The sequence below is a fragment of the Coffea arabica genome, chromosome 3e (assembly GCF_036785885.1).
Source record: "Coffea arabica cultivar ET-39 chromosome 3e, Coffea Arabica ET-39 HiFi, whole genome shotgun sequence".
Classification (NCBI taxonomy): domain Eukaryota; kingdom Viridiplantae; phylum Streptophyta; class Magnoliopsida; order Gentianales; family Rubiaceae; genus Coffea; species Coffea arabica.
Window position 1 is genome coordinate 21,468,859 of NC_092315.1, and position 11,579 is coordinate 21,480,437.

The following is an 11,579-nucleotide window of genomic DNA, read 5'->3' on the forward strand; positions in this document are numbered from 1 at the left end:
CTTACACCCTATTCTCATAATTTTCATTCCTCCAATTGCAATTTGCAAAATTTTCCCTTGTTACATGAGACGCTTACTCAATTTTTTTTCCAAGTTTTGTTTGTCAATTACATTTTTACTTTATCAATTATCTTTGATTGGGATAATGCTATACATAATGTTTATTGATAATTTCCATTTCATTTTAATGTACATTCCTTTCTAATTTTTCTTTTTCCTTTATCATAAAATACTTGCATTCCTATTTCATTTTTTGTTCTCTATCTACCATCTCTACTTCACTTGTTAGCACTATTTACTTTTCAATCCCTATCAAATTACACTTCTTAATTCAAAAATGATAACGGAATTTTCTTGCATTGTTTGGTACATCCTATTTTACCCAATACCTCCTTCATCATGGTTTTCTTCCATTAACTACCAAATAAACCACCTTTGAACAGGTTTCAACTCAACAACTTTATTACTGCCTCTATGTTAGCTAACATAATGGATCGTTAAACCACTTTCTTAGAATTAATGCGCTTGCGCTATTTTACATTAATGGTCTGTAGAAATCTCCACATATTTTATAAGTTAGCAAATTGAGGCAAAAGATTGGGAGATTTTGTAGATGTTAATCTTAAGATTAAGAAGAGAGAGATAGAAGTGATAAAGAGTGTGAGCCATCAAAACTTGGAGATATAATCACATTTGATTAGATAAGGGTATTATTGGTATATTGATAAAAATGCATGTGAGAGCATAGTTAATGAACCAGCTTGATCATCTTGACTTGGTTGTTGAATCGCTCAACTGGTGAACTAGCTACTAGGCCAGGCTAGGTTCCTAATCTAATGGAATGAGGGATGGATCCGATCAAATCTGTTGACACATTGGTTGAACTAGAAACTCATCCATTTTTTAATTGAGTTCATTTTTAAAAATAAGGATGTGGGTCTCTGTTTTTGGATTAAAAAATATATATCTTTTGATGAGATTTAAACTTGGAACTCTTTTTAAAATGTGCATGAGATTTTACCATTAGTCTTAGAGTAGGAATTTTCACTTTGAACCCTAAAACGCAAAGTGAATACTTTAGTCCTTAAAGTATAAAACTTCCTCCATTTAATTAAAGTCTATCCCAATTTAGTCTCAAAAGTACAAAATCTATCTCACTTTAATCCTTAAAATATAAAATATGTCATACTTGAATATGTAGTCTCTTCCACTTTAGGAACTAAAGTTTAAAAGTTTTATACTTGAAGGACTAAAGTGGGCAAATTTACTTTGGCAGGAAATATTTTATATGTTAGTCCCTAGAGTAGGACAAATATAAACTTTTTTTTATAATGACAAATATATACTTAAGTATGACAGATATTTTAGGGACTAAAGTATCATCTTTTAAGTTTAGAGATTAAAACAGGAATGTAATTATAAATGAGGGGTTCTAAGTTAAACTAATACCCTATCCACCGATCGAACTACTGACCTATCCGTCTGGCTCTTCCCCCGGCCGAAGTTTGGTAACTGTGTGTCAAAAATTGTTTATGACATTATCAGCTCCCATTCACCAGTTGTCAACATCCATATTGTGAAAGCGTTACACGACAAAGTATTCAGTCCACGCTTTAATGCTCCCACCATCTGTAACGTCCACGCCTTCAATGCTCCCTCCGTAAAATATCCTCGCGCTTAACGGTTAACCTCCTAGTATTTTCTTCTTTCAAGAAAAAGGTCCAAAAAAAAAATATATTCGAAACGACGTAGTATTATGTAAGATAAAGCATCTCAGTCTCTGTTTCATAGCATCGTCATTTCATCATTTCTTTCTTCACTGTGATAACCCTAAAGCCCAAAAAGAATTCTGCATAGTCAGCTGAAGAGGACGGAGGAAAAGCGGAACCATCGGATCCAATATCAGTAATCAATCTCGGCAATGGCGATGGCTGCGTTGAGGAGAGAGGGCAGGCGCTTCGCCACCCCTCTGATGTCTGCCAACCCTGCCAACACCCTTCGATCGTCTCTCTTACCGTCCGAGTAATTACTCTCTCCGTCAAACGAAAATCCCTATCTAATAGTAGTATATTAGTTTTCGTGCCTGTGAGAAATCCCTATCTATAGTCGTTTGTGTGTGTGTGTGCGCTTTTATTTTTATTATTTTTTAAATAATTTTGTTATCATTGTTTCCGTAGAAGCATTGATTCAGTGTTTCTATTCCGGATTGTCTCGGCGAAATGACAGGAATTAAGTTTCTGAATACTGTAGAAACACAAGAAATGAAAAGATGAGCTGCTTTCTGAGTTTTTTTAAATGCTTATTTACGACATCTGATTAGGATTCGATACAGTTTCTCATTACATTTTAAACTAAAAATTGCATAGTGTGCTTTTTTGAATGTTTTATGCCAATGTTGGTTTGGATTGGAGGATAAATTGCTGTGGACTGGCTGCTGATTCATTACCTGTTAGATGTTTTGCCTGTGTTGTGCTTGTAGGTCTCAGCTTTAGTTTTAGTGTTTAAGCTATTCGATGGGGAAAGTCTGCCCTCGCTGAACAGATATTGCTGCCGGCTGGTGGGAAGAGTAACTATAGAAATTGATAAGCGAGATAGCCTCGTATCAAGCCTCTGCTATGTAAACTGGGTAGTCATACAGAGAAAGCAGATAGAAATGGAGATGGTTGCATTGCTGAGCTATAGGATTTCTGCTTTTGACTGGCGAAGATAAAGGAGGATGGTTGAATGGAAAATTTCTGAAATCTTCTTCAATTGCTTAAGCAGGAAGAAATTTTTAGACGGAGGTGCCTTTTTGAGTGCATCGAAGGAGTGCAAGCCTCATATTTTGTATGCTTGAAATATGATTTGTAAACTAATATGCACTAGGTAGAAAATGGTTATTGTCCTTTCAATAGGAAAAGGGGTAGTGTTAAAGATATACATAGCGATTTAGTTTGCAAGTTTTCGAGTTGAGAATATCTCTGTGAGGTCAGATTGTGGTAAATACCTTGTACCCCTCTTAAATAACTTTATGTGGGGTTGCGCAGTCATCATAAGGAAGTTGAATTTCTTTTTTTGGTGCTTGAAGTTCTTATGTTGGCTTCTTACTTTTTTCTTGGAAAGCCTTTCTTTACTGAGCATATATTCATGACAGTTTCAAGTGGATATTGAGAGGTTCTACGTACTGTACTTTCATAAATTTTTAGCTCTATCCGTAGGTACCTTTTCATCACATGATTACCACCTAGTTACGGTCCATGTGCGGAAGACCTCATATTATATTCATTTTGTTGTAAAAGGACATGTTCTCTATGTTCAAGTCTCTTATACTGTCTTAACAAGCATACTTTGTAATTTTGGCAATCACTTTCTGGCATTCTTTATTTAATAGTACTGTTCTAAGTGATGCCATTTGTGCAGGGAGCAGGCCATTCTTGGAGTTCGTAGTATTTCTACTCAAGTTGGTAAGGAATTATTTGTATTCATGGTGCTGCTTTTTAACTATCAAATATTTTTTTGGCATTCTCTGGGATTTCTTCAAGTGTTGCATGACTTTTTAATACTGAGTATCTGTGTGACAATACTCTTCTGCAGTCCGGAACCGCATGAAGAGTGTCAAGAATATTCAGAAAATTACAAAGGCAATGAAGATGGTTGCAGCTTCTAAATTGCGAGCTATTCAGACTAGAGCTGAAAATTCGCGTGGCCTCTGGCAGCCATTCACTGCTCTTCTGGGTGACCTCCCAAGTAAGTTGGTGGAGAATTTTTTGATTAACTGACCTATGGGGTTGAACTCACTAACTTAGAGCGACAATTTGTGTCTTTAATATCTTTTAGAAACTCTTTTTTTTCTGTTTCTTTTTAGAAGGACACCATTTTCCTCTTTTCTTGACAAGTAGCATCAGCTTTATTCCTGTTATCTCCCTTCAGACCTGAAATACTTCTATATATTGTTGCTCTAGCACTTCTTTTACCATGGTTTAATCTCATTGTTTGTTTTGCATTCTGATTCACGCGAACATTAATAGACTAAACTTGGGCTAAAAGATGAACCAAGCTACTTGATACTCAAATTGAGCTCAGCTTGGTAAGAGCTTGCTCAAGCTTGGTTTGCTAACTAGTCAAGCCAAGCTTGAACAGTGTTTTATGCTTGATGAACGGCCCGAGCTTGGTTTGATAAGTATAAAATTGGATTTTATATGTAAAAATGTCAAGCTGCTCGGGCTTGACACGAGTTTGGTTCAATAAAAGCTCATCCAGACTTGGTTCAGCAAATAAATGAGCCAAGTTTGAACAAAATTTCAAGCTCGTTAAAATAATCAAACAAGCTTGAACACTAAGGTGTTCAGCTTGATTGGGCTCGTTGACCCCCATAGACTGAACTTTTAGAGAAGAATAGATTATCATGTGGGAAGTTCTTATATGTAGATGTTGCAGAGTGTTTCATCCTCATTTCTTCTGACATATTAAATCCCAATCTTGTGCTTGCACATTCATCTCTAATAGGGGATGGCAGGAGGGTCTGTGCACCCTGTGAAAGAGTATTATATCCAGTTGCTAATTGTATCTATATCCATTCATGTCTGATTTGTCTTCATTGCAAATGGATGGGTCCTTCTAATGTCCTAAGAAACTTGTCATTAGCTGCTGCCAGTATACTGGGTGTTCTGCTATGCATCCGTGTTGTTGTGTGATATTAGGAATTCTGTCTTATCTGATAAATTGCAACCAACTTCAACAGGCTTTTATTGTATTATATTTAGTTGTGATTGTTCCTCCTTAACGCTTTTTGTTGTATTAGGTGTTGATGTCAAGAAGACAGTTGTTGTTACCGTATCTTCAGACAAAGGTCTTTGTGGTGGCATTAATTCTACATCTGTCAAGATAAGCAGGGCACTTCACAAGTTGAATTCTGGTATTTTCCAAACTTTTTGGTTTCCCCAAGTTCATGTACCTCTAGTTCATGGTTACTAGTTGATCTTCATATCATATTAGGGCCTGAAAAGGAAGCTAAATATGTTGTTCTGGGGGAAAAGGCCAAGGCTCAACTGGTTCGAGACTCAAAGAAACATATTGAGCTCTCCATGACTGAGCTGCAAAAAAATCCTCTTAATTACACTCAGGTTAATAATTCTACTTCTTGTGGCATGAAATATTGTAGAAGACTCCATGTGTAAGCTTACTTGTAGTGATTGCTTTTACATTCTACCTGGCTTAGTCTTTATGTTTATACTGGTAAATGGTTATTCATATTGGTCGCTGTTTTTCTGGACCTTGGCTCATTAGACATTGACTGAATGTTAAAATTTTTGAACTTTGCTTTATCTGCCTTTTTTTCCCCCTTCCCCCTCGAAACTTTTAAGATTTGAGCTAATACACATGCTTGCAAGCAGTAAAATTGATTTCCTCTTTATCTTTTTTGTTTTGTGCATTCTTATGGATTACTTATGAAATAAGGGATCGTTGATGCTGCATTTGCAGAAGAAGAAGCTTTCCTGTTGGGCGTGATGTTTGTCTTTGAAATTGATTCTTGTGTAGTCGTCATATAAACAGAATCTTTTGGGACCCATAGTCTGTCTTTGCAGTATTTTATTGATGAAAATTAGATAATAGTTGCTTGGTTGTTTCCTCTACACCCAAGAAAACTAACTTGATATATAGTTGTTCTTGATATACTTTATCAGCTCCCTGTAACCCAACTTTATCACGTTTGTGCAGGTTTCTGTGCTTGCAGATGACATTTTAAAGAATGTTGAATTTGATGCATTAAGGCTTGTCTTCAACAAATTTCATTCAGTTATCTCATTTATGCCGACTACAGCTACAGTGCTATCACCCGAGGTTAAAATAACTTTGCAACTGCATTGTTTCGTGGAAGTTTTGTAATGTTACTCACCACGCAATTCATGTATAGGTTGTGGAGAGAGAAGCTGAGTCTGGTGGGAAGCTTGGGGATCTGGATTTGTATGAAATTGAAGGTGCTGAGACAAAGGGAGAAGTTCTTCAGAATCTGACAGAATTCCAGTTTTCTTGTGTATGCACTTGGCCTTTCTGGTGCATTATGTCTTCTGTTCAAATATACCATGAGAAGACAGTTCACTTATGTTTACTCTGCTCAGAAACTATGGGAGTGTGTCATTTGTGGTATTTGGAAAATCATAAGGGTCTTATTGTTTTTATATTGTGATTGATTGAATAAGAATGAATATGGAGTATTTTGGATGTTGTGATAAATTTGTCTGGGTATATAATTTCCATTGCAGAATTAATTATGTGTCAAAGCATCTATATGGAACAGATTATTGTCCATCCTTTGCTAATTGGAATTTTTCTTTTTTAGGTCTTGTTCAATGCAGTTTTGGAGAATGCTTGTAGTGAGCAAGGAGCACGGATGTCTGCAATGGATAGCTCCAGTAGAAATGCTGGCGAGATGCTTGACCGCCTCACCCTTGCTTATAACAGGTCTCTCTCTCTCTCTCTCTCTCTCTCTCGCCCTCATGCTGGTGCATATCTGCACCCCCTGTAACATAATCAACCAATTATGCACTCTATCAGGAATTGAAGCAATCATTTGGTGAATTATGCATACCTTGTTTGAGATGTGTTGAACATCGACATGATTTTTACATCCTCGGACATTGGTTGCTAATATCAACCACTTTAGAAGAATAGTGCAAATATAATTGCAGAAAGAGCTTCTTTGCTTTCTTTCTTTCTTTCTTTTTTTTTTGGTACATTTGCAGAAAGAGCTTGTTTACATCTAGAAGAGCCTACAAGCTCAAAGTTTGTTGGAATAAAGTACAAAAACAGGATTTAGAATATTACTGCTTCTTAAACATGAATAAGTTAAAAAAGACCTCTCAAGTCAGATTCAGCTATTTCCAACTTCTGTTTCTCATCACAATTACTTCTAAACCTTCTTGTATTCTTGTTAGTCCTAATTTTCTTTAGATGTTTATCACTTAAGAGGGATCATCTTTGAAATCTTTTTCTATGTTATCTTATTTGTACGTTTGAAAGCATAGGTGTACTGAAAGTTTGAATTATATGTCGCAAGTACTTTTCCTCATCTACTCTGCTTCTAGCTTCACGCTAAGAAAGTACATCGACAAGATGTTTAAGCATTACTGCTTTTGTAGTCTCATGTCATTCTGACCCTGTCTTGGAATTTGAATGCATGTTTCAATTCTACATTTAATTAAAACAAATGTGTTTCTCAAGAGATTAACAGTAAATAGGTTATATATGTGAGAACTAACTGATTTACCATCAATATGAAAGCATTCAAGTCAATTATTATAAATGAGCATTTGACTCACATCTCACCCCTGCGAGATGACATGGACAAGCTAACATAACCCTCTTGAGAAAAGATATGTTATTGACAACTTTTGATGGTCTTCTTGCACAGAACTTATTGACAAGATGCTTTTTGATTAGTTAGTTATCTGCCTTTCTCATTAATCTTTGCTTTGGTATCTTTTAATAGAACCCGGCAGGCTTCCATCACCACTGAGCTTATTGAGATTATTTCTGGAGCTTCTGCGCTGACGGGCTAGTTGCACAGCCTTGCTCTACATCTTCTGACGTTGAGGAAATAAAATCGAGGCAAAGACTTAATTGCACCTTGTACATCAAGAGCTTATTCTGTCATTAATATTTTTCTTTCACTCTGCAACTTCCTGATTGTCACTGTTTGCTGTCAAAAGTTTTTTTGTTGAACTGCAAGCTTAAAGGCTCATGAATGAAAGGTGATTGAGATGCTCAATTGGCTAAATATTAGTTGCTTGAAGGTGTCTGCAATTTTTTTGGTAAATTTGGTTATGTGGTACCCAATATTTTATTACAGATATACACGTGTGAGTAGAGATATGTTCTGCGTCTACGCTGCAATTGCAATGGAATTGGGATATTTAGTAGGCCTGTCCTAATGAGTCAGGCTTTGATGAGTTCAAACTCAGTTCATTTAATTTGAATTATTTTCGAACTTCGGGCTATGAGTTTCGGGTTCGTAAATGTGAAGTTCATACTCAACTCACATAATATTCGAGTTGTGAGCCTTAATCAGGTTTAGTCCAAATTCACTTATTACTTTTTAATTTTCTTAATATAATTACTGTAACTATTAAGTTGTAAAACTAATTTAACATTTACAAGACTATAATATTAAAACTAAACATGAACAAATAATAGTTCTTAAAACGTATATAAACCAAAATTTTTTTAATAATATTTATATTTAATCCATTCAAAATGCATGAAAAATAGTAATAAAACATGCAATCATAAACCAATACATCTTTAAAAGTTGAAACTTTTTTTATAATCTTGTGATTGAAATCCAAATATGCTTGATGATTTTTGTGTTTGTAGATAAAAAAAAAATCAACCAATATTATGCCAATACAAAAATTTACTCAACCAATAAAAAAAATTAGAGATTTAGTTATGCATTACCAATATTGGCTCTCAAGAAAGCTCATGAAAGAGTTTTTAGATGTATTTTTGTGTTTTGTAATTTATGTATATATTTAGTATTTAGTAATAATATATTTGGATATATAATTATACATAATATCAAAATATAAATATTATATATATAGGTAATTAAAGGGCCGGGCCTATATCGGGTTTGAGCCTAATAAGGCCCAAGCTCGGCTCACATTTAATTCGGACCTAATTTTTAGGTTCAGGCTTAGACCGGCTCACTAAATGATCGGGTTTATCGGGCTTTTTGTCGGGCCGAATGAGCCGAGCTCGGGCTGGCCCAGGCCCATTGACAGTCCTAAAATTTAGGACACAAAAAGTCAGCGAACGCAGAATCTGATGACAGATATCCGTTGCTTTTGGGTTAATTTCGATTTGCACCCTGCAACTACATTCAAACTCTGGTCCCTAAACATCAAAATTGCTGATATCAAACCGGTTGTGGTTTTTGGGTTTTGGATGCAGAGAAAATTAAAATTAACCAACTTGGATGAGGGCTTGTGCAATTGCTATCGCAACTTGAATGTGTTTGTACTTTTTTTTTCCCGGAATTGTATCGCAGTGTTTGAGTTTTGTGCGTAATCCAAAAAAAAATTAAAATGTAAAAAAGTTGCTTTACACTTGTAGCACATATTAATGCTTTTAATATGCTTGCGCAAGCTTTTGTTGTTTTAGTATATGCGTTGCATTTAACCATTGTTACTAGCGATTACAGAGTCCCGTGATCCTGAATTTTACTAATGTAGTAATACTCAAGAAACATGAATTCTATGTGAGAAAGTGATGCTTTAGAATGTAAACCGAAAAAAGGGAAAGGGTAAGGAAAATAGAAAAAGTATTCAACTAACAAGTTTGATCCGATATTTACCAGTGAGATTGATGACCACGAAATTTTTTAGACACACTTGGAATTCTTCTTTTCAAAACAGCACAAACATTTTACTGCAACAGAGATTGCTTCACTTTGTTAATTCGAGTGTGGGTACTTTTTCCTTACTATAATTTACAATTAGGTTTTAACTAGATAGTCAATACTCCCAGCAAAGGTCCAAAAAATGTGTCAACAATTTCAATTTTTTAATAATACTAGTTATGAACAGAAGTCTGTTAAAAAGTTAACAACCTTGTTTGTACCCTTACAATGAACATAGAAGACTAATAATGTGCAAACCAACTTTATAGCAAGAAGCGATAAAGCGATTGGGTTGTGGTTCAATGGTTTGGGAAAGTCTCTTAGAATTCTCCCGCGTACCAAGATCTAGGGGGGTTGAATTTCACTTGGTTTTAAGGGGAAGTATAGTGTTTCCTTTTATCAAAAAATTCACAGAGTGCAGTAGTGCACCTGTTTGATTTGGAGGTACACCTTCAACCCCATATAAGTTCAGCTGGGCTCCCTCCTCCCCTCTATAGCGTAAGAATAGAGTAGATTGTTAACGTTAGATTAAAAAAAAAATGCAACAGCAAACTAATAGGACAATAGGTCACAAAACAGATCAAAACTTTGGCATGACCCACCCATTTATCCTGGTCTTGCAAATCAACGGTGTGGAATCGACTAAATACATACAAGTAATGCGAAAGATTCTCGACAGGTATTGAGAAAATGTGGACAAATTACTTTTGTCATATGATTATTTTTTGAGTCAAAATTTTGGACTAATTTTAGTTGTTGTTCGATTATTTTATTTAGATCAAGATTGCCCATTTTCTCTGAAAAAAAATGCTAAATAGTTAGCACAAAATCTAGTTTCTAGAGGATTGCGGCATGTATGATTGTGTGGCATGTGGCTGTTGTATTTTTTTTTTTAATAATTGGTATTTACTTGAATTATTTTTTTTGAATAGTTGGTTTACTCCTGAACAAGTTTATTGAAAAATTCTCCTTGATTTAAATCTTTTTCCAAGCTGAAACTTAAAATCACATACAATCTATTTCATACGAACAACTCTATAACTTGAATTAAAAACCTAGGCTAAACTTTGAATTTTGTCTTAAAAATTTAAACACTAACTTTTCTCTTATAGTTTCTATTTGTATGTAAAGCTTCATTTTTTTTTTTTGTCGAAACATTAGCTTTATAGAAGTACTCAAAAATTTACAATATTTGGACAAAGGTCCAGTCATCAGGACAATAGTCCTACCAAAACATTAGTGCCTAGCACCTCAAGTTGGGATTCACCCATTCGTCATCTACAAGGATGTTTAGAGCATGCATGCTCAACTTGATACTTCCTACAAATCCTGATTCAACAAAAGAGAAAGAACACTTTTGGAACAAATTACTTATGTACTGTATATCCTCCACCAGAGTAGCCATCTGTTGGTTGCTGGTCCTTGTATGTTTTATGCACTCTACCAGCTCTCTATCTTCCAGCTCCACTTTTATACTCGTCCAGCCTTGACTGATTGCATTCAGTAGTGCAAGCCTCACCGCACCAGCTTGGTCTTGCTTTGTGTCTCCAGACATTCTTTCCCTTAATGCCCAGATTGCTTGTAGACTACCTGCCGAGTCAGTAGCAGTGATTTCAATCCCCACCATATGTTGCCTTCTGTCTTGGTGAGTGTGGACCTTGATCATCAGCCTGGCTTGGTTCTCTCTCTGGCTTTGATCTTGCCCAACACGTTCCAGTATTTCTGTTCCCTGGGTGTTCTTCCTTGTCTCCTTCCCTCTGTTGGCCTCATCAAATTCCATCCATCCCTTCACAGCTTTTTGTATAACCTTATGAGGTTCCTTTTCCTTGTATTCAAACTCCCTCTCGTTCCTGGCCTTCCAAATCTGCCAGAGAATATTTATGGTGAGGTTCACTTGGTCCTCCCCTCCTCTCTCTTCTTGAGCTTCCATGATTGCAGTCCACCATTTGATGAAACAGTTTGATGTATGCTGTATTCCATCCCATTGTACAGGCGATAGCTTCCATACTTCCTTTACTTTGTTGCATTGGAGCAGTAGGTGTTCTATTGTTTCTTCCTCTTCTCCACACGCTGCACATTTAGGATTTCCTTGCCTTGTTCGTCTGTGAATTTCACCTCTCACTGGGAGACCTCCATGCAGACATTTCCATATAAATACTTTCATTTTTTGGCACACTTTCTGCTTCCATAGTGCTTTCCA

At 35.8% G+C, this 11,579-nt stretch overlaps 1 protein-coding gene across 1 annotated transcript; it reads left to right on the forward strand.

Annotated features, from left to right (window-relative positions):
• Positions 1-1,784: 1,784 nt before the first annotated feature.
• On the forward strand, positions 1,785-7,756 carry LOC113736651 (ATP synthase subunit gamma, mitochondrial). Its single transcript, XM_027263717.2, has 9 exons — positions 1,785-2,022; positions 3,400-3,443; positions 3,574-3,726; positions 4,781-4,894; positions 4,975-5,102; positions 5,698-5,820; positions 5,894-6,013; positions 6,320-6,441; positions 7,469-7,756. Exons 1-9 carry the CDS (start codon positions 1,922-1,924, stop codon positions 7,536-7,538), a joined length of 975 nt encoding a protein of 324 aa, XP_027119518.1. The 5' UTR covers positions 1,785-1,921; the 3' UTR covers positions 7,539-7,756.
• The last annotated feature ends 3,823 nt before the right edge of the window (positions 7,757-11,579 follow it).

Coding starts and splice junctions, on each gene's coding strand:
- LOC113736651 (XM_027263717.2), top strand. CDS start 1,922: ATGGCGATGGCTGCGTTGAGGAGAGAGGGCAGGCGCTTCGCCACCCCT. Junction 2,023..3,399: donor TCGTCTCTCTTACCGTCCGA/GTAATTACTCTC, acceptor CCATTTGTGCAG/GGAGCAGGCCATTCTTGGAG. Junction 3,727..4,780: donor TCTTCTGGGTGACCTCCCAA/GTAAGTTGGTGG, acceptor TTGTTGTATTAG/GTGTTGATGTCAAGAAGACA.